Here is a 23,373-nt window from a genome sequence, read left to right on the forward strand (position 1 = left end):
ATCACTCTTTACAGACCACAAACGAAAAAATATTTATTTGTTGCTTTTTATAAGTAAACCAAGACATAGAGTATGTTAGCTTGTAGTTTCTAGCTAAAGTTCGTACTTAGATTTAATACATAACCTATTAGCATCACTCGTTCGTACCGAACCCGTCCTAGGTCGGAGGGTTCGATACCAAGTTCGTTCATAGAGTTCTTACCGGTCGTTCTTACATATCATTACGTCATAACATTCGTTCTTACAAGTTCGTACCGACTAGGCTTAGTACCGGTGGCTACATCATAACATCCGTTCGTACCGACTAGGCTTAGTACCGGTGGCTACATCATAACATCCGTTCGTACCGGTGGCTACGTCATAACATCCGTTCTTACAAGTTCGTACCACAAAGTTCAGACCAAACAACCTTATCTTCGGTTCGTACCACAAAGGATGCGATCTAGGGTTCGTACCAAGCGAGGGGTCTTACCAGTTCGTACTAAGGGTTAGTACATTTACTTGCTCTACCATGCATCTACTACTACTTGCGTTCCACCTCAGGAATCCTCCCGACTGATTAAAGTCAAGACACCCCTTTGTACCAGCTGCCTTTAAATTATTCAGTGATCATACTACCAATGCAGCACATTATACGGAAGACACTTGGAACACAGCATGGTGTGCAACTGTGCAGCCGACACCAAACTCCATGGTTTTATACCTCACCGGTTGGCTCGCTCCCCTGGTATGGACCTGCCCCGGCCGAATTGGGTCAAGCTCAATAGAATTCGAACAGGAGTCAGCCGCTTCCATTCCAATAGGTGAAAGTGGGGTTTCGCTACTTTATCGGCCTGCGAGTGCGGCACGGAGAAACAAAGTGGTAACCCTGTCGTTCTTGTAAGTTGTATGCCCCATTTACAAGGCACCAAATGCATAGCAGAATTGGACGAAGCTACACTCACCAGGCTCTCCACCACCTGCCCTGAAATCTGAACAATCCTGTCTGACAAGAAAAAGCGTTTGTAAACATTAGTTTAAACAGGAAAACGTAAAAATTAAGCATCAACTTATTGATTACACGATTGAGTATGAAAGCACGCACGCTTGAATTATGGTGTTGGAAAAAGATGCTGCGTGTTCCCTGGACAGCCACAAATAAATAAAGTTTGGATCAAACTATACGAGATGCATTTGTGCAAACTAAAATCGTCAAGCAGAATGTTTTGTAGGCTACTCCTTATTCACGGGACGAAGGGCACGTTCAAACAATACATAACTCGCATCAATATTGGAACTGGCAAATTCAATCCACAACACTTTTCATTAGGCTGTCGTTCATTACTACATGTGTACTTCTCTCTGTTTTTGTTTTATTTTTTGCTATTTGTTTTTTGGGTTTTGTGGCCGTGCTAACTACTGATATATAGCCTACTACATAATTTTTCATTCACCACGTTTTAAACCTTTCAAGGTTTTGCCACCTTTTCCCGTTCGTTAACGTGCTGGTAGGTTTATATCGATTTTTGTAGTTAGTATCTTTTTCGTCCCGGACGCGTTAATGACGAAAAATAAAATGATTGATTGATTGATAACATCGAATGAGGCGTGCACATGAGTTGAAGGAAGTTTTGAGGGATCGGGAGTAATAGATTACCTAGATGAAGGAAGAGGCTCATACTTAGTCTAAATTGGCGTAGCCTACTAAATAACTAGGCGTACTAAAATATCAATATCCGCGATAAAGATATGGATCGTAATTGTAAAATAAAAAGTCATCTTTATATAATTCCCTTAAAATTTCTACTTGGTTTTCCGGTATTTGTTTATAATATTTTTCCGCCACTGAATTACGACCAACTGCTCTTTTTCTACTTTTGATATGAACATCTTCTGGTGACGAAACGTTTGACTTTGAATGTTCCATCACATAATCAATCATGCGGTTTGCTTCTTTGGCAAAGTCATCGAACTTTATGATGTAAGAATAGTTGAAAATGCAAGGTTGACAAAGCATCACTTGTGGCTTCCAGTGAATGTCTAAACTGCAAGCACTCGATTTTATTTCCCGGTGGCGCAGAATCAAATTTCTGAAAAAGTTTTCAAATGTTATTTAATGTGGATTCATAGTATTCACTACTGTGTGGTGGTCATCCGGCTGGCTTTGCTGTTATTGCCGTTGACCGGATACTCATTCACACACTACCGCTGATTGGTTCGATATGCTTGAGATAACACAAGCAATGTTGCCAATTCATATTTATTTCTAAAAAAACATTATATTTTACATTGGTATAGTAATTTAGTGTTATCAATCGAAAAAGGGCCATTCTGCTTTTACCAATTATACGGTATTCAAAGGTATTGCAAGAAGGCGTGTGTAAAATAATTAATTTAATTTCAATGGATGTTACAGCTTTTAACGAAGCATAAGATGGCGAATTAAGAGGAGTGTAGCGTTTGATTAATTACTAAAACGAAAACAGTTCTCTGCAGGTGACAAGATGACAGATGTTTTAGGACAGATGACAAGATGACAGATGTTTTAGGACAGTGATACAGCCTAAAGAAGTCTACCATGCTCATCATCACTTAAAAACTTGTCTATTTGCACTCAAAAATTACTACGAGTCTGTATATAGGTTAGCCTAGTAGTAGTAGTAGGCATCCTTCCATCTTTTCAGATGATGGTAGCACTCTGGGTACGGCAGCTTCTCATATGGCTCTGAAGTCCAATCCTGGCGTGGCAGTCTCGTCCACAGTTTGGACATATGAAATCAGAGGAGTTCTGAGGCTGCTGTCTCTCTTTTCTTCTTTGTCTTCTTTCCTCTAATTGCTTCCTCCGCCTCGACTGACCCTTTGCTAGACCCGCACTGACTTCGTAGCGCCATCTGTTGCGATTTGCTGCGATCAGCGAACACGAAACCACCTAACCCAGACCAAAAACCCAACAAAAATTACAACACAACCTTTCATTCTCGTGATTACAATTAGCTTAACCTAGGACGAAGATTTGCGACTCGTAGAGGGCAGCAAATCTACTTGCTGGTTGCCAAGGAAACATATCGGCCCTATCGGGCAAAACGGTGGAGGTGAAATATTTCAAAAACCGGAGTGCCGGTAGCTTGTCGCATGAGTAAAATCTACTGTGAATTGGTCAACCGTTTTCGTTTGCCGGTAGCTGTATGAACTGTGAGCCACCAACTACCTTTCACATCGGCCAGGGATATCTTGACACTACAAGATATCCCTGATATCTACAGAGCTTTTATACAAACTGTATTAAAAATTGTTACGTTCCAAGCCAGAAAAACTGAGTTAAATGTTGAATGCAGCTATTTCACCGAATAAGCACTTTTTGCAACTAACGGTGCTGGAATGTTTGAATTAGTAGCAACAAACTCGAAGTTTTAACTCAAGGATGAAGCAAATCCTTGGTTAACGTTATAAAGTCAATTAAAAGATTATAGAATGATATTTTTATTATCTGGATTTAAAAAACGAAGTCGATGAACTCATTGTTGCCATCAATTGACTCAACAAACGAAGTGGTTAGATGCAGCATTGTCATGTTCGCCAAGTTTCTTGTCACTACATTACATTTCTTGTGTGGTTTTGTCATGACTTGTCCTTCAGTGCTTAGTGTGCTCTAAAGTAGATACCTTTTAAATAAAAATATCTTCACTTTCCTTTACTCGTGTTTGTAAATTTTTTTACGTGCGGGTACCATGAAAGTTGTGCTTTCGTCAGAGAAATCACGGGAGTTGTTTTGTTTGGTGTTTGGGATCAGCATGGCATTAAACTCAAGTTTTTCGACAAAGTAAATTTATTATAGGCCTACTCTTTTCAAGATAGTATTCTTTCCTGAACTCACCAGAAGAACGCAAAAATGTTGTCAAGTAGCTTAAGGTATGAGCCTACTTTAGCTATTCTAATTTCACAAACTTGCCTTATGAATTGTGGAAAATGTATATGTCCAGTCTTCATCACTTCGATGTAATCAAGAACTTCACTTTGTTCCGATGGTGATAATATTTGAAACATTTTCAAAGCTTTGACGTCATCCAAACTCATGTTCAACAAATCTTGGCTTAAATGTTGAAAAAGATGATAATGATATTCACATGTGAAATTGTTATCTCTAATCGCATATTCACCAGGATCAGACTCTAATGTGACTTTTCAATCCTTAGCATAACGCCAAAAAAGCAACATCCATAATGTTGAAATATCGTCCTGATGTTTCGTAGTAACAACAATAACATTCTGTATTGTCTTCAATCGCACTCGGTAAAAAATTTTCCTAGAAAACCTATGGCAACATAATGTGCATGCAGTGGCACAGCAACGTTCTAGCATAGACCGGTGCAATGGTCTAGTGCTTCCCAATTCGTTTATCACCCCACACCCCATGGGATTGATGAAGCCAATCTCGCACCTCCTGTTTTGAAGCGGAGTGGTTCTGGAAAAAAAATTTAAAATACGTACGAAAACAATGCAGAAAAACAGCTCACCGGCCTTTATATGGCTAACGAATAGGAAAAAGGGGCAGCCTTCAACAACGCAATCAGACCAAATGCAAAACGAATAAATAAAGAAATAACACAAACTGAGAACATAATGGCGTTAATCAAGACCTTTGACTTTTCTCCTGCCTCTTCTTTGCAATTATCTGTTCGAAACGTGGAACCTTGTGGGATAATGCAATGCGCAGATCATTTTCGGGGTCCAAGGCGTTGCGTTATTTATTCTTCATGTAAAGTAGAGACGAAAATCCCGATTCACACAGCCAAGTGGTAGCAAATGGAACCGAAACTTGCAATGCTTTCTTAGCCAGAGTTGGATACCCAGTTTAAACGCTGCACCAGAAAGTTTTGAGTGAGCTAGACTCATAAAGCATCTTTGTCGATTGGCATACTTGCAGTTTCTGCTTCTGATTTTCAGCACGTCAGATGCCTGGTCCGAGGAATTGAGCACTGTGCCAAAAATAAAGTCTCGCCTCGTTCTATTCGATGTCTCTCCTGCCTCTTCACTCCCACTTGGTTCTGAGCTTCAGAGAAGGGAGTGGGTGACACTGAACCGAATAAGAACGGGAGTTGGCCGCTTCAATGCTTGCTTGACACGCTGGGGCATAAGAGACTCTGCTGCTTGTCAGTGCGGTGCGACGGAGCAAACAGCTAACCACATCATCTTTGGGTGTCCCATCTATTCCCCTCCCAATGGAATAACAGGCCTCCGTACACTAGATGACTTGACGAAAAGTTGGCTCCAAGTCCTTCCATTCGGCTGACCACAAACTTTCTGCTTCATACGAACGACGACGACGACGGCATACTTGCATATCTATCAGATGTTCCTTATCTTCATCCTCATCTCCCATCTTCTCTAATTTGAAGGCAAAGGGATTGATGATCGAAGTTTCCGGTTCATTCAGATCTCCTGGGGAGAAATATCCGTCAAATGATTCTCTCAGGCTTTCCAAGGGATGACTAATTTCTGCCTTGACATATTATCGCATTATCCCGCAACCAATCACGTGACGCTTGGACCACAGCCTTTCTGTTATCAGCAACTTGTCGGGTGGTATTTTTGTTTTGTTGTTCATTGTGCTGTATAGGCCAACATAAAATGCTCTGAGAGGTAATCACCACCTCCCCCGTTAAACAAAATCCATCTCTATATACGGTATGGCTCTTCTTCATTTGTGAATTCTCGCACCCCCAGCTACAGCTACTCGCACTCTCAGGGGGTGCGAGCACCCTCAATCGGGAAGCCCTGGTCTAGTGGTTTGAGTGCTCGCCTCTGTGTCGGGACATGACGGTTTGATTTCCTATCGGGTCATACCAAAGATCTTTTAAAAATGATACTAAACTTCATTTTTGCATGGCATCCAGCAGTGAAGTGGGTTTAGTTAGGCCTACTTCCTTGACGTCGTTTGCAAAGACAAAGCACTCTGCTCTTTGTGTCGGGGAATAAGCCAGCTACCTTACTGGCTGAGCGAACCGAGTTCGCACAACCAAGAGAGCTCCTTCAAAATCTTGGCAGTTGATGGCGATTCAAGACGTCATCAATTTTAAAGCCTGAAAAGCTCAAATTGCTCAACAAATAAACAAAACAAACAGTAACGTCAATAATATTTGGAATTTTCAATGTCTAAAAACATTCACGTGAGAAATTAATTAAATAAATCATTCCCCGATATATTACCATTCAGATGAAGAAGTAATCATAGACTGAATTCACAAAAAGAAGTACAAAAGTGCAAAAACAGTATACAAAAGGGTTTTCCACAAACTAGTGGGTGTTTGTTGGTCGGTTGGCTGGCTGGTTTTGAATCTGTATCCTCAGATTGACAAAGCCTTGATTGATTATTCCTGGTAGTTTCGCATACTTGTAGACGTAGAGGCTCTTGACGCAGAGCCAAAGCTGACAAAGTGACCAAGACTGACATAGTGAAGTTTTCCGATTGTTGAAGTGTTGTTGCCGGGGAATTATTCCATCTATTAGGTGCCGCTGAATGGAGAGCAGTTCTTAGAACGCGTTGCTCAAGCGCACACCCCGAGAGTCGAACCAGCGCCGCTTGATCTTGAAGCTTCTTCGTTCACGAAGTGACGCGCTACCCAACTGAGCTAGGGTTGGCTGTGTTTCATTTTAGGATTCTCACCAGGAATACATCTAGCTGTGTAATTTGTTACTGAGCAAACAGACTACCCAATTAGCAAAAGTTTCTTTTTCTACACGATTTCAACGTCTGTATACGTTGAAACGATGTAAATATGGAAATTGTTGTTGGCCAGGGGAAAAGGCATCCACAAAATCGATGTGTTTCATGGAACTGGAGTTTGACCAATTATTTTCCAGGAACGTTTCGCTCGTTTTGGTCCGATGAAGAAAGTTTGGAAAGATATCAAGCTCTAGTTTAGCGTTGATTTAAATGTTCGAATTTTGAATAAATTGTAATAAATTAACGCTTTTGAATAACCACGTATTCTTTTGTGCCCATTGCGACAAAATACAGCACAATACATTACAGATGCAATGTAACAAACAATTGGAAAAGGACATATATCGAAAGGCAGTAGCGTAGTCAGGAATTCAGCGGCGGGGGGTCTGGGGGGCCTCCCCTAGAAAATTTTGAAATATTACTTTGAATTTGGCGCATTCCGAGAGCATTTTCAATAAAAATGTGATATGAATATTCCTGTAAAATGGTGCTGTCGGGTAGAATAGCAAAAGAATAAGATCATGTTTTCTTCGGCATTTTTCGGTAATAAAGCTGAGTCTCTATGTTTTCTTGTTGCTAATTCCTGGCTGAGATATTTGAATGTTTGGTATTGGCAAAACTCGCTCTTTTAATGCAGTTTCGTTTGAAATTAGGCAAACTTTGTTTTAGAGACATAAAGACTAGAAGCATTATTCTCAATATCGTGACGTCACACGCGGGTCAAGGGGGGGGGGTTGTAACCCCCAAAGCCCCCACTCCTGGCTACGCCACTGGCGAAAGGACATTCGTCTTCGAGACAGCTGCTACTCTTATATTAACAAGCTATTAAATGTCTTTGCCGAGACACAACAGCATGCATTTCGAGCGGTGTCGAACCCACGTCCTTTCGAACGTTGCGCAAACGTTCTCACCAATCGGCCACGCAGTAAAACTATTTCTTTAAGCTCCCAATCATAATTGATAAGAAGTAGAAGAAAACTTAGCTAGGCCTTCTCGTCTGCTTAGTAGCCTAATGTGTGACTGAAAAACTAACTTTTGACCGGGCCATTTTTGAGTGTCCTTTCTAAAAAGTCCAAATGGGATGAGAGACATGTAACAATGCAAGAAAAAGCTTACGGTTTAATGCAAGCTTAATGCAAAGCTTAATGCAAGAAAAAGATTATTACCTGACTAGGCTGTGACAACAAACTGCTCTAAAGTTTACAACTACAACAGGAGAAAGTATCGGCCCTGTTGTAGTTTGTTTATTTGTATAAGAAACCATTTGGTGCCATATAGCGGTGAGTGCTAAGTTTATTTCAATTCCCCCAGCCATCGCTTTCATGTTAAAATTTTGTTTGAATAAAGTTTAGCAAAGCTTTGAGAAATTTCAGTTTGCAAATACTGAAACAACAACATCGAGGCTCACCAAACCAACCCACCTTGAAGCTACTCCATAGATGTTTAGAGGTGCTTGCTCTTCAGCAATTTTTGTTCCTAGATGGGAAGGATAAAAAGTGTTGTTCTTTACAAATTTGTCAATGTAAGCAGACACCAACCTTTCGAGTGGATGGCGTGTTACAAGAAATGACGTATAGTTGTCTCTACCCGGCTTTGTTTGTTCTTTGAAAAGGCTGAAAAGAAAAACTCATTTAAATTAATAAGCTTGTAGCTTAGCCGAAGATTATTATAAATTTCCATTTAAGTAATCTACTACCTAATGTTATTTGAGAAGGAGTCATTTCACCAGTTTTGATGATGTAAAAAATTTGATACTACTGTAAATGTATCGTAATTGTAAAATAGGTGCGCTTTGACCTCTAATTTAGCCCAAGTCAGTCAGAGTCAGACAAAAAACTATAGTATATGCTATTATAGTATGAGGTCTACCACGTGATACGCCTCAAACAGTCTAAATCTAAAACATGTGTCCTGCCCAAGACAATGAGCGATCGTGGCCGGACGGTGAAACCGTGGTTCTGAAGAGAACGTAAGGTTTTGATCATCACATGATCCACCCTCAACTTGATTATTTTTGCTGGAAAATGACAAGAAAAACTCCCAATGATCTATTTGCACCATTCTTAAAAGATGTAGAAAATGTGCACACAGCGCCAAGGGAGGTGTATGGAAATATATGTTACATTGCTAGATCTCATCCTATAGTGGCACCAAAATTTTGTACTCTCTTCCAGACTCTCTTGGATCATTGAAACTCCTTGATAGAGTCTTGTTTATCCAGAGTGCAATTTCAAAATGCGATTACTAAACTTAATAAAATTATTTTAAAATATGAGTAGAAACATGGGTTAACTTTATGAAAACCAAGAAATTAAATTTCGTGACTAATCAAACTTGCTAATTCAATCTACCTCCACCTAACGATTGATTCGTCAGTATATTCTCAAGTTTTGAATTTTGTTGGGTATATGTTGCTGATTGCTGTAGCTTAGTTTGTTATCTTTTAGCAAAGTTTGTCTTTTTGCGAAGAATAGTAAATATTGAAAGTTCTACTGTGCTTAAAATTAAAAGACATTGACCGCTGAAAATTAGACAATTAGACAAAAACAATATGTAACTTTAACAGCTGTCAGTTTCGCTTTACTCAAAATGTGCAGTTTATTTTCACCAGGGAACTTGCATTAGACAATAATTCTACTTTTCCTGGTAAACGATGCTACTCTCATCGCTTGGAGCACTATAGCAACGGCATCTTACTTTCCAAAACATGCGTTTCCATAATCGCCACAAGGTCTCTTTTTCAGATCCGGATGCATTTTCAAATAAGAAGAGTCGAGATGAAGTAAAAGCTCTTGCATTGTACTACTTGCTGCCTAAAAAATCACAAACTTTATCTCTTCTGTGTGCATCACAAAAAGCATGAATTATTTTTGATATATATTCTCTTGTATTGCTACGTAAAAAAGTGAGAATTGTTTAAGCTTTGTCCATAAAAGTTAAAAAAATGATGTATTTTCTGCATGCGTGGCTCCCTATTATGTCACAAAGCATAGATCATTGATATTTTTACGTTACTCTCGCTGTTAGTGAGCGCTTCAGTTGTAGCAAACGACGTGGGATATAGGCTATGGAATAGGCTGGCGCAAAATCTCGAAAAAAAATTTTTTTTCTTTTAGATTTTTCGTCAGTTTGTAATATTGTTCCTTTTGGTAAATGTATCTCCTATACCAAACTTCACAAAAAAATATTAACGTTTGACCCTGGTTCACCTGGTTTGAATTTTTTCAAAATATCGAATTTTCGCTTATCCCTGAAACTGCTCACTCGCTATCTTCTAATGCACTCCAGCATCTTAATGGACACAATAAGAGGCAGTAACACAAACTTGTAGCAAGCAAAGTGGTTTAATTAGCAGCTCCATGAATACTGACACGTGTATTACTCTCAAAATGTCGAATTCTAACTTACCACATTTCAGACATGATTTTCTTTGTGCACCGTTCACCGTAGTAAATATCTACTGCTTTCAGTTTCTTGAATCATATTTTATCGATTTTCACAGGCCAACAAAAATTTTTTATATAGAAAGGCAGGACATGTGAGAGTCATTTTAAGGTATTTCGAGGCCCCTGATTCTGAAAATGCACTAAGTTTTATCGAATTGGCTCTAGTTTTGAGTTAGCCAAGATTCCAGCTACCACTTTTGATAACTAAATCTTTAGCTACTACAGTAGGTGGTAGAAATGGTTTTGAGAAAAAAAGCTTGACCTTGCTCCAAAACATTACTGAAGGTATTGAGGTTACTCTCAGTCATGCCCGTTTTCCTATTGTTTCAAGCAAATCACCACTTGAAACAAGAGAGGGCAAACATAAAACAGAAATAGCAACGTCCACGCAATGACTGCCTTGCACACTCCATGTAAACATGATGTTCCAACTTCCTTCGAACATGCTCACCGTACAAAAGTATCAATTTTCATGGTGATTCCACGGCTCTCTTTATGCCATGGTACTCTGAACTTCTTAGCCTTGAGCCCAGACACGGGTTTGAGTGCAATGTTTGTGTTGTATTTCCAGACGTTTAATATAAAATAAACAATAATAATTGTAGCGATAGCCAACCAAGTGAGAAAACCATGTACCTCTTGTTACTTACTGATTCAGTGTATAAAAGCAACGCAATATATATCAAGAAAGAAACGCAAAACAATCAACTAAGGAACGTGGTACAGAACGCTTAATTGATTACACGCGCAGTGCGGTAGTAATCAATTCCAACGTCTGTACCAGAAAACGCTGAACTGTGATTATGTAGTGACGCTGGTCACGAGTTACATATATTCAACGTAAATAAAATGACGACTATAACACCTCCCCCGATAATTTTTATACACAAAGAAAAATATGAACAAGACACCGAATTAAACAATAACTCTCAAAGTCCGAAACGGGCCGGAGGTCTGCGACGACGGCTCGACCTTCGTGGGTTGTGTGGCCCGAATTCCGGTACAGTCGGTGTGTCGTCCGAATCCGTTCGAGCTGAGGTGGAGACAGCGGAGGAGTCGACTGTTGGTGCAGGAGTTTTTCCCGGCTCCTGGTCCTCCGATGATGCATAGCGAGGTTGCAGTTGGCCCATATGGCGCCTCCACGTCGGACCATGTGGCAGCAGACGTACCAGGAAGATTCGGCTACCCTGTCGCTTAATCACCTCTGCTGGAACCCAACGAGGATCCTGGCTCCGTCGTGGAGTGAATGATATTGCGTAACAGGGATCTCCCGGTTTGAAATGTCGTTTTGTAACTTCAGAGGCGTCCGTGTTGTGAGGGTTTGTCGGGGTACCACTTGAGACGGTGTGGGGAGAAGCGTGTCGATCTTGGTTCGAATCTGACGATTGTTGAGTAATTGGCTTGGAGAGTAGCCACTCGGAGTGGGCGTGCGTCGATACTGCTGTAGGAATTCCAAGACGGCTTGTTTCGGAGGCAGGGAAGATTTGCGAAGTGCTTGCTTGAACGTACGTACGAGGCGCTTCGCCGCTCCATTGGTTTCCGGATGGTAAAGGGCACCCGTGATGTGTACCATACCCCTCTCCTTACAGAAAGTTTGGAATTCTGTGGATTTAAAAGTAGTAGCATTATCGGTAACTATAGTATGGGGATAGCCGAAATGAGCAAAATCTTCTTCTAGCAGGTTGATAGTAGCTGTTGAAGATAAGGAAGTAGTAGCATGAATACAAGGGTATTTAGAAAAAGCATCAATGCTGAGTAACCAATGGTAACCCATGAATTCTACCGCATGATCTATGTGCACGCGACTCCACGGTGCTTCTGGAACCGTCCATGATTGGACCTGGGTTTTAGATTGCGGTTGATATTCGCCACAGGTACTGCACTTGTGACAAAGTTCCGCTATGTCTCGATCGATGTTTGGCCAGTAGACGGACGTCCTTGCCAACTGCTTCATTCTCTCAATGCCGAAATGTCCTTCATGAAGCAACTGAAGGACGGAAGGACGAAGTTTAGAAGGGATGACCACTCTGGAACCGTAAAGTAGACATCCGTAACAAGTAGAAAGAGAGTCTGCGTACTTACGGAACGGTTCGACCGGGTCTTGTGGAGAAGACTTGACCGGCCATCCTTCATGAATGAAACGCATTACCGTGGAAATGATAGGATCTTTAGAAGATTCTTTACGCAGTGAGGCGGCATTTGGGGTCTGGACCTGCAAATCCAAAGCATCGATAGCACAGACGATACCAATGTCATCCGCACTTTCCTCTTCATCGAAGACTTTATCCCCTCCTGCTGGTAAGCGACTCAAAGCATCAGCGTTTTGATGATCCTTTTGTCTTCCTGTACTCAATAGTGTATGTAAATTGCGACAAAAAAGAGTGCCCAACGAGCCAAACGATTTGCTGCCAAAGAAGGTGTCGATTTGGTCGGGCCAAAAAGACTAAGCAATGGTTTATGATCTGTGACCAAAGTGAATGATCTACCAATCTGTGCCATCTGGGTAACGGTGAAACAAAGTAGCACCGATGCCCACACTAGAAGCATCACATGCGATACCTACCGGAAGTGACGCATTGAAATGTGTAAGAACTTCATCAGTAGAAAGATAATGCTTCAGCTGAACAAAAGAGTTTTCCTCTTGTTTTCCCATCTCCAAGGAATGTCCTTTTTCGTGAGATGGTATAGTGGTTCTGCTACAGTAGAAGCGTTCAACGGTAGAAACTTCGAGTAAAATTGTAAGGAACCTAAAAATGAACGAAGAAAAGATACGTCAGTGGGGGCAGACATCTCCAGTACGGCGTTTACTTTGGGACCTTTGGAGATGCCCTGCCTGGACAAAATGTGTCCGAGATACTCTACCTGAGGTTGTGCAAACTTACACTTGTCTTTCCTACACCTCAGGCCTTTTGAGTGAAGTCGATCGAGGAGCCGTCTAAGATTCTGGAGATGCTCCTCAGCAGTAGTGCCACTGACAAGAATGTCGTCTAGGTAGACTGCAACCCCTGGAAGGTCGGCTGTAAGGTCGTCCATGATCTTCTGAAAATAACCTGGAGCAGAAGATATGCCAAAAAGGTAAAACATTTTGTAAAAGTACGCCACGGTGAGTGCTTAATGCGAGTCGTTTTCGACTGTCAGGACCAAGTCGAATCTGATTGTAGGCATCAGCCAAGTCTATCTTGCTGAAACCGTACCCACCACCCAACTTTTGCATTAAGTCTTCTGGTAAGGGTAACGGGTGACGATGGGTCTCCAGGGAAGGGTTCACCGTGACTGAATAATCGCCACATATGCGTAACTTGGCCTTCGCTTCTGAAGAGTTTGAAGGCTTACGGACTGGAACAACCGGTGTGCCCCAATCGTAAAACTGAACTGGTGTCCATACACCACGTGCAATGCCCGAATCATAGGCTTGTGCTAAGTCCTCCTTTAGCGCGAAAGGTACAGGCCTAGGTTTGAGAAAAACAGGTTTAGCATCAGACTTAAAAGCTATGTCTAGTTCATAATCTCGTAAGCACCCGAGTTCAGGCTTAAAAACATCTTTGAACTCGTCACATAAGAGGGAGCATGCTTTCTCCAGACTCTTATCAGGCTTGTCGTATGACTGGATACTCTGTAAAGTAGAATAGTTAGACAGAAGGAATTTATCGATAGAAATTCCTAAAGACGAAATTGCATCACGACCTAGCAAGTTCAGTCCTTTGACTGTCGTGACTACAAAAGGAATATTATCTGACCTTCCCGTGGAAGGACAAGTTACCTGGGCCGTGAAAGAACCCGTGATTGGTACTAGATGCTTGGTAGCAGATTGGAACTGCGACACTGGTGCTTTCAATTGAGGTGCGCCTACCCGAGTCCAGACGTCGTTGGAAAGGAAATTTCCATTTGTAGCAGTGTCCAGTTCTAAGTGTGTGGTTACCGAATTAATGAGATCGGTACTTCCAACTTTGAATTTCGAGGTTTTCTGCAAGAACTAGAGAACATGTTAATTTCCTCGATACAATTTACCTTAGAAGGTTTGAACTGTCTAGCTTTCTTTCGACAAACACTCTGTAAGTGTCCCGTAATATTGCAGAAATGGCAAGGGGCTTTCTTAAACCTACAGTCATTGGCGTTGTGGTTGGAATTACCACAGCGATAGCATTCTTTATTTTTAGAAGTAAAGAAAGTACCTGTAAGTTGCCTAGTTTTTGGAGGTTTGCTGATGGTCCTTACTTTCGCAACTGGTACTGGTGGAGTGCCGTAAACAGTTTCTTTGGCCACCTTGGCTGCCTCTTCGGTTTCTGATGCAACCTCCACGCACGTTTGAAAGTAAGTTCATCAGCTCTGATTTTGAATAACGCCTTAAGCACCGCCTCGTTACCTATTGAACAAATAAAACGAGTACGTAAAGCTTCGTCCAATGGATTTGAAATGGACGAGAAGTCACAGGTGGCAGCTGCTTGACGTATGCGGGCGGCTAGTTCTTGAGCTGTTTCACCGGGCTTGCGCTTCATTTCGCTCCAGAAACGGAATCGCTCCCTCACGATGAAGCGTTTTGGGTCGAATTGTTGAGCCATGTAATTTGTAACTTCCGTCATGGTGAGATCGTTGACTTCTTTTGGGTTTGTTTCCTGCGCAGCCAAATTTGTTAACATTTTGTAGATTGTAGGTGATTGATTGGTGAGAAAAACCTGCGGCATTTTGTCTTGTGCGACTGAATGTGCTGCTACAAAGGTGTTAAACCTCTTCCAATAGTCTGCCCACAGTTCAGTGGTGGCATCGAACGTTACGAACTTAGGTAAAGGTACCTGTTGTTGTATTGTTGTTGGTTGTGGTCTTGAAGTTTGGGCTCGTATTTCTCGTAATTGTTCAAGGTGGCGCTTTTCTTGGTTGGCAATTTGATCTTGATGACGTTGTTCTTGTTCTTGGTGACGTTGTTCTTGTCTGGCAATTTGTTCCTTCGTCTGGAGTTCTTGGTTGGCAATTTGTTGTTGCAGGACTTCGATCAGCTTCTCCATGTTTCTAAAATCCTGTAGAAATTCTGTAAAGATCCTGCCGGCGACGCCAGTTAAATGTCTGTTGTATTTCCAGACGTTTAATATAAAATAAACAATAATAATTGTAGCGATAGCCAACCAAGTGAGAAAACCATGTACCTCTTGTTACTTACTAATAATAATAATGTTATGGTTTTTATTTATTGTCGCTCTACAACAGCTAAGGTCTTTTAGCGACAGGGCTCATTTTTAATTTGTATCAGGTTTACGATGTTATCACATTATTACCCGACTCATTCTCACTGCGCTATGCAAGAAAGAACACAATCGGTACCGTTTTTAAAGTCTTCGGTTTGACCCGACCTGGAATCGATCTCAGATCTACCAGCACCAGAGCCGAAGGCAAAACCACTCGGCCACTGAGCTGGTCTTGTTACTTACTGATTCAGTGTATAAAAGCAACGCAATATATATCAAGAAAGAAACGCAAAACAATCAACTGAGGAACGTGGTACAGAACGCTTAATTGATTACACGCGCAGTGCGGTGGTAATCAATTCCAACGTCTGTACCAGAAAACGCTGAACTGTGATTATGTAGTGACGCTGGTTACGAGTTACATATATTCAACGTAAATAAAATGACGACTATAACAGTTTGCATACTTTAGGAGGAGCCCAGGACTTATCTTGATCACCCAGCTTCATGTCAAAGTAATAATAATAATGCTTTTTTTTATATAGCGCTGTGTCTACCGCGGAATGCGTTACTCCTCTGCGTTGCCTCATGCAGTAAAATATATCTGGGTTGTTTGTACAGCATCCTACTTGTCAAAGGCGTATTTTATTAGCCTATATGCCATTTATTTAGCCTATAGATCAGAAAAAAACTTCTTGCAGCAAAGACTTGGCCTTAGCAAAGGCTTAGAATAAAATTTCATTTGTACGTACAGTATCCATTTCAGTAGGCCTACCTTTTCAATATAAAGCTGCATTCATAAACACATGATTTTCGGGATATTTTTCTTGTGATGTAGGCCTACTGATTCACAACTGTTTACATTGAATATTTATGACTCCCTTACGTTAAACACAGTTCATTTCAACCTTTGCTTGCGTTTTGAACTTTCGTGCAAGAAAACAAATCAATAGCTTTTTTTCCCTAAAGTCTGAACCTTAATTCATTTGTCCAGGCAAACACTCACAATAGTATTTCAATAAAATTTAAAATTTAATTTATGTCGTGGAACCGGTTTTCGTTCATTAGAACTTTTCAGCACAACTGGATCGAAACAAAATTACTTGAAACAAAATTACTTGAAACAAAAATTAGCCTACAAAATTAATAGATGTCACTGTCAGCATAACTGTACCAAAACGAACGAAAATTTACATACGGTATTAATTAGATAAAATGTTCATGTCTTCCATGTTCTTTTCTTTTTTTCTTTTCCTTTTCTTCATTTTTTAGCAAAAACGCAACTTTCGAATACTATAATTTGACCTAGCTTGATTAAGTAAAGGCAAACAGTTGAAAATTCAAATAAAATTTACTAATCAGGAGGATAACAGAAATGCTTTGTCGGTGAAAGCTAGAACAAACGCTTCTATTACATCATCATGCAAAACTAGCATACGCAAAAGGTTAAGCATTCAATGCGGCAGAAATAGGTGACAAGGGAATGGAAAAACTAAAAAAACCGTATCTATGATCAAAAGTGGACTTTCGTGCAATATGAACAGTGCTTCCACTTTTGACAATTGATAAATCCTCTTCAATTTCCTTTTTTGTCCTGAAAAATCCCTTTTTTCTCAGTCGGAAACCCGTCAAAATTTCTTTCATAGGCGAGGTTATTTTTGACGTTATTTACTAGTTAAAAAAGGTGCCAATACAACTTTAAAGTTATTTTAATCTCGATTTTTTCCGTAGCACCGGTATGTCGAAGCAACATTGTTGTATTAGAACAGTTACACAAAAGCAGCACATATTTTACAATATGGTTTACTTCCTTTGTTCACTGACCAGCCAAAAAAAACTGCTTGTCAGTTAGTCAGTTCTGGGACATTTACCACCTGGAGTCCTGGACATCATTTACCAATTACCACTCTCATCTTTCCCACCCAGAGTCCTAACCTATCCCAAACACCGAAAATGCACAGGTGGTAAATGTCCAGTAACGAATTATCCATTCATTAACAAATTTATTTTTGTGTTTAGTTCAGTTTTCATTGATGAGCTAACTTGTTCAACAAGTAGGATACTCAGTAACATCTTCACAATCATCTGAAACTGATAAAAAAAACTTCAGGATACTAGGCCTATTCATGATACTGACTCAGTCTGACTGTGTACACTATATTGTATACACATACACAGCCTAGATGACACCATAATAAGCTATAACTAACTTTTTCTAAACCGGAAGGATACCGTACCACTAGCCTAAGCTTATCATACCTTCTGTACGTCGAAGGTCAGTGAACTTTGTCATTGCTACTCAAGTTCAACTGTAAATCAACGACTAGCCTACCTAATTTTAACTAAAAGGATTGAGAACTAGCTCACTCAAATCCAATTCCCATAACGGCGAGAATAGAATCAAGCGACGGAAAGGCGAGAATGGGAAAGAAGGTGAGGGCGAGGAGTTCCGGTCACTTCCGGATGGCCAGTGGTGACGGAAACCAGCTGATCATCGTTATTCCAGTCGTTTTTAGAGCTTTTGTAAGGGAATATTAATAAAAATTTCTATAAAATTGCTAAAAACAACAATTCCCTTTTTAAGACAAAATTTCCTTGTAAAATTGTTAAAAATCCTTAAAAAATCCTTCCGATCTTCATTTCCTTTTTTTATCCTTCGAAGCGTTGAAAAATCCCTTTTTCGGGATAAAATCCTTCAAAGTGGAAGCACTGAATATGAACCAATTGAACTAGACAAGTGTAATTATGACATCATAATGGTAAACAGGGCTGAAAATATTAAGTAATTTGCTAATTGAAAGCTTTTGAGTAACGATTTCAAAAATATTTTCATTGTCGAATATCTCGAAAACTAGAGCCAATTCGAAAAAACTAAGTGCATTTTCGGAATCAGGGGCCCTGAAATACTCTAAAATGACTCTCATCTATTGTGCCAAAAATTTTTGTTGGTCTTTATGTTATAGATTTAGCCTACTGACTGCAAAAAGGCTGTAAAATCAACTAAAATGACACTAAAAGCATGCACTATTAGTGACTCTCAGACTTAGAGTAGGGTGAAGATGTTCCACGTGGAAGTTAACAGAGGAAGTGACGTCAAAATCACGTGGTCAAATTTTGAGAAATCCCCTTTTCAGACACTGCTAAACCCCTTCAAATTTTACTAATTTTTCAAAAAAATTCAGAATTTTTCCTTGGGTGAACCAGGGTCAAAGGTCAAAACCCAACAAAAATTTTTGGTTTGCAAATATCAGTGAGCAAAATGGAACATTATTCCAAACTGACAACAATTTTAAAGAACATCAAGGAAAATGAGCCACCCTACTATGGAAACTAGGCTACATCCTTTCAACCATTCTACACTTCCCGAGTATGGGCAACGCCTCCCGAGTATGGGCGTATGGCGAATGTTTTAGCAGCTGCGCGCGCATCTATCTATGCTGCATAATGTAGGCCTAATCTTTAAATATATTGATAAATTCTCTCTGCAGTAGCTATAATAATAATAATTTCAAAGTAAACCATTTTAGTTCGTAGGCGTACTTTGCAACACCAAAGAGCGTTAATTTACTTTAATACCACAAACTCAGTGGCAATATTTAATATCATTTCTGATACTAAACTGATCAACAAACGCTAATTTTATTTTCAACAATTCTGGGCTATTGGAAGTTTCATCACAGCTGAGCTACTAAACTTTTTGAAGCGTAAGCTAACGACTTGACTTTGCGGTTTTACAAATCCTACTGATTGTAAAGAAGTATTGATCTAACTTCAGTCAGCCCTTTTGATGACTCGACTGACTTTCAATTGAGACTTAAACCCTGTCCTTTTTCTTATTTATGTAACTTAAGAAAACGAAATTAAGTCGAAAACGTTCGACCGTTAAACTTTTTGTAAATATGTAAAATATATTGTTATAATGCTCAACCCTGTTGTATTGTGTCTTGCCTGTCTTTGGTAGGCTACAAGAAAGCAAACTCTCTCCGGAAACTGTATTTATGTAAACAACTTTCCTCACTGTCTTCCACACGGAACTTATGTTAGTAGATAACACCATCACTGTATACAAAAATAAAATCGTTTCTACTCTATATGATATGGCGAATCAAGAGCTTGAAAGCATAGATCAATGGCTATCAACAAATCGATTGTCTCTAAATGTTACCAAAACCGAACATATATTATTCTCATAAGCTTCCTTGACTCATAAGTCAAGGAAGCAAGTCACTATTATGCAACCCACCCTTGAATATTCGGAAAAAACAACATAGAACAGGTTGCCTCAATAAAGTTTCTGCAAATAATTGTAAACGAGCATTTGTCATGGAAATCTTGCTTCAAAAAATAAGATCAACACTCTGCGTGACAAAAAAAATCAAGCCTTTCCTCAACAAACAAGCACTTCTCTCCATTTGCCATTCTCTGGTTGATTCTTTTACCATTTCCACAACGAACACTTCTATTTTCAGGTAAAGCTTTAGAGTGCAAATGCAATACGGAAAACAAGAAGCAATATTTTGAAAAACATGCAAACATGGTTTAATTGTTCAATGTTTGTAGGCTATCAAGCCGGAGTTGACCTTTTTTTCAACGACTCCGAATCCACAGCCTGGTTCCATTGCAACTAGATAAGCCAACGACTTGATCGTTTGGCAGGTGACTGCTTAAAATTCAACTGACTCTGCGTAGGCCTACTGTCGATTGACTGTAAACCTCAAAGTAATCATTTTTGGGTAAGATCATTAAAAACTTACTTTCGGTGTTTCACACATCACCAGTTTGTATTTGTCAGTGAACTTGATACGAAACAAATCTGGTTTGCATTTCTGTTTCGTCATATTGGCGCATTGTTCTTTCACGCGAAGCAATCGACTGTAATACGGTTCATCACATGATAATTCGTGGACATCATCGCAATTGTGGTTGTCTAAAATATAGCCTATATAAACAATCGTTTGTTATATGAAGCAGGAATTACAATCGGAAAGCATTGTCTCCACAGGGTAGGCACTTTAACATGCAGATTTCCAATCCAACCACAAACCATTAACCAATCAGAAGCTACGCTGTTCATAACGTCATCAAGGTTGCATTTAGAAAGAACAAAAAGAACGCAAATTCTAGCTAAATTAAGTCATCGCTTTGCCATTGGTTGACTTGGAGCAGAGGGTTAGGGAGGTGGTAGTCATTTCATTGACGTGGGAATGCTGGAATGGTCACAATTGGACAGACAACATAGCATCTGATTGGTTCACCTGCATGTTAAAGTGCCTATACCGTCTCACAGACTCACAGGAACTGTTGCCATTTGCAAGTCGACATTTAATAGAATAAAGAAATAGGAAAACACTGAAACAAGAAAAGTTTTCTTTTACTATTCCTTTTGCAGTTACATTGCCCACTTAACAGACAAAGACCGGTCATTAAGTTTTTCACCAAACAAACATTAATAATAATGTCATGAATTGTTTATAGTCGCTCTATAAGTATAACTGCTGAAGTCTTTCAGTTTCCGAGCTCATTTTTAATTTTGTATCGTGTTTAAGATGTCGTTAGATTCATTGATGGAGCCATCGAAATACACGCTAGTTTGCCCAAACTGCAACAAAAAAAGCGAACTAGCTATGCAACCGTTGATTTGGACTGTCCATGGACTGCACTACACCGTGGTTACAGCCCAGTTTACACATGTTTACTTTAATTGTACGGTAGTTCTAATCTAATCTCCATTTTTGCCAAACGTTCTAGTTTGTCCTACAGTTTTTTCAGCAAATAAAAGGAAACAGTGCTTTTATCAACTTCATGCTAGGAAAAGCCAAAACAAATAATCAAGATCAAAGTGACATGCTGTAATTCCATCGCTTGACGAAGTAATTAAAAGCTCGATTAATTCGTTAATTCACTGCGTCACAATGTCTATTACAACGTGAGTGGTTTTAGTGCTGTGGTGATGGAATGGCACTTTTGATTCAGGTAGCCATATTGGCGTATTTATTCAAATAAAAAAATACATCTAATAACTGCGTTTAACTAATTCTAATCTAGTTTACATTCTACTTTAATTTGTCAAAAATTGGGTTGCTTTTATTTTAATTTTGGTCTGATTTGAGAAAACTTGAATAACTCTAAGTATCATTGTAATCTAATTTCTATTTGACTAATACTATATTTATATTAAAATACTATTTAACCAAGATTGCCTTCATGCCACCTCAAAAGCTTATAAACAAAATGCTTACTTTTTTATATATGTTTTTATTAAATATGTATCCTCGGACTGACAAAGCTTCTTGTAAAGCTTAATCCTGGCAGTTTCGCATACTTGTAGAGGCTTTGAATCACTGACGCAGGCCCGGTCACCGAGATTGACAGAGTGAAGTTTCCAATTGTTGAAGTCTTGTTGCCAGGAAATTATTCTGCCTTGCATGGCTATAAACATTATTACATTACATATGAACATTATTACATTGCATATGAACATTATTACATTGCATATGAACATTATTACATTACATATGAACATTAAAAAGTTTTACATGGCTCAAAGCTGCAATTCTTTTCGCTTGACTTGTCAGAATAAAGTAAATCTAAATGTGATGACATATTTACTGATAGAAAGAAAAAGAAAAGACAAGAAAATGTTAGGTACCGATAATAATCAACGTAGGATAATTTCACATTAATGAAGGAACTTTATAGAACCTCAACTGCATTGTATAGTAGTCATGCAGTCTTTATTGATGGAACGAAAAAATTCTTTATTAGAAAAGAAGATGTTTAACGATAAAGAAACACTGATTGACGGTTTTTGAAATGTAAATTTTAAATTTTCTGGGGACAGTAGGCCTACCAGCCACGATAGTTTTGTGTAAACTGGGCATTTTTGTTGACCAAATTAAAGTGAAGATTTACTAGAAGATTTACTAATTAGATTAATTTTTGTGTTCCGGATAGCAATAGAAATGTAAACATCTCAAAACCTATTTTGCCGAAAATTTCAGTAAAGTAAATTTTTGAAATCAGCATACAAATGATTTTAGTGACTTATAAAACTAATTTCCTACCGAGCAGTGGGGAACATTTAAGAATCTCAAATTAATTTGTAAAAAATAACAAATGTTTTAGTCCTTTATTATCTAGGAACTTCATTCAGTAGGCCATTTTTAATTGCAGTCATTTAAGAATAAACATACGAGCAACGTAATTTATGCTGACTACTTTGTCCAATCGCTCTTATTTTTTATGTTGGATGTTTAGCTTTGCTAAAGTAAAGATTGGAGCGTTTAAAGCGTAATGCTGCATTGTTATTAATTATTTCAGTCATTGTGATTGAATTAAAATAAGTCAACACATAGCCTAATAGCCAAGCATGTCAACATTATGCTATCGGAAGTTTGTAGCAATTTTTACCTTGGCTAGAAATAGTGAAGATTCTTGTCTTTTTCATCTTGTTCACAAGGACTATTCCACAGTATATGCAAATCAAGCACAGAAATGTCAACAATATACGCGGTTTGAGAGCAGCCTTTAATTTTAAATCATACATGTTCTCAAAGCTGCATTAGAGGCTTCGACTTTTCTTAGAAATAAATTCAAAGAATTACTTGTCATGTCTGCGAATTAAAACAAAAACATTTTATGCAAAATTAAAATAAAATTCTTGATTTCAATTTTGAAAAGAATTTTAATCTGCCAGGTATTATCTAACCCAGGGCTTCCCAAACTTTTTTGCTCGCGACCCCTTTTAATCTCCTAAAATTTTCCGCAACCCTATAAAAGGATAAACAATGCGAAATATACGTTTGTGATATTTATTGAAAGATTTCGTTTAATCGAAAACTAAAAACAAGCTATCCGTACTTGAAGCCTACTACTTAACTACTTGTAGCCTGCTGGAAAAAAACCCAAAAAGTAAACACATTTATTCAGTGTGATGGGTGCAACTGCTCTCTGCTACAAAAGCAAGTCGCTCGATGTTTGTCAATGCTGGTCTTAAGGCGGTTCCAATGTTGCCTAGGCTGGAACGGTATTTTATCAATGTTGAAAA

General features: G+C 39.2%; 1 protein-coding gene across 3 annotated transcripts; it reads right to left on the bottom strand.

Annotated features, from left to right (window-relative positions):
- Positions 1-1,701: 1,701 nt before the first annotated feature.
- Positions 1,702-20,189, bottom strand: LOC145777520 (carbohydrate sulfotransferase 9-like). 3 transcript variants are annotated; one of them, XM_082588917.1, is made up of 5 exons: positions 20,081-20,189; positions 9,401-9,516; positions 8,125-8,316; positions 3,929-4,069; positions 1,702-2,069 (listed from the first exon to the last, which is right to left on the bottom strand). In XM_082588917.1, the coding sequence occupies exons 1-5, from the start codon at positions 20,162-20,164 to the stop codon at positions 1,709-1,711; spliced, it is 894 nt and encodes a 297-aa protein (XP_082445043.1). In that variant the 5' UTR covers positions 20,165-20,189; the 3' UTR covers positions 1,702-1,708. The 3 variants fall into 3 exon arrangements, with proteins under 3 accessions (XP_082445043.1, XP_082445044.1, XP_082445045.1); XM_082588918.1 differs by lacking the exon at positions 20,081-20,189 and adding an exon at positions 16,525-16,830; XM_082588919.1 differs by lacking the exon at positions 20,081-20,189 and adding an exon at positions 10,112-10,191.
- Positions 20,190-23,373: the final 3,184 nt, after the last annotated feature.

Source organism: Aplidium turbinatum, chromosome 9 (assembly GCF_918807975.1).
Source record: "Aplidium turbinatum chromosome 9, kaAplTurb1.1, whole genome shotgun sequence".
Lineage (NCBI taxonomy): Eukaryota > Metazoa > Chordata > Ascidiacea > Aplousobranchia > Polyclinidae > Aplidium > Aplidium turbinatum.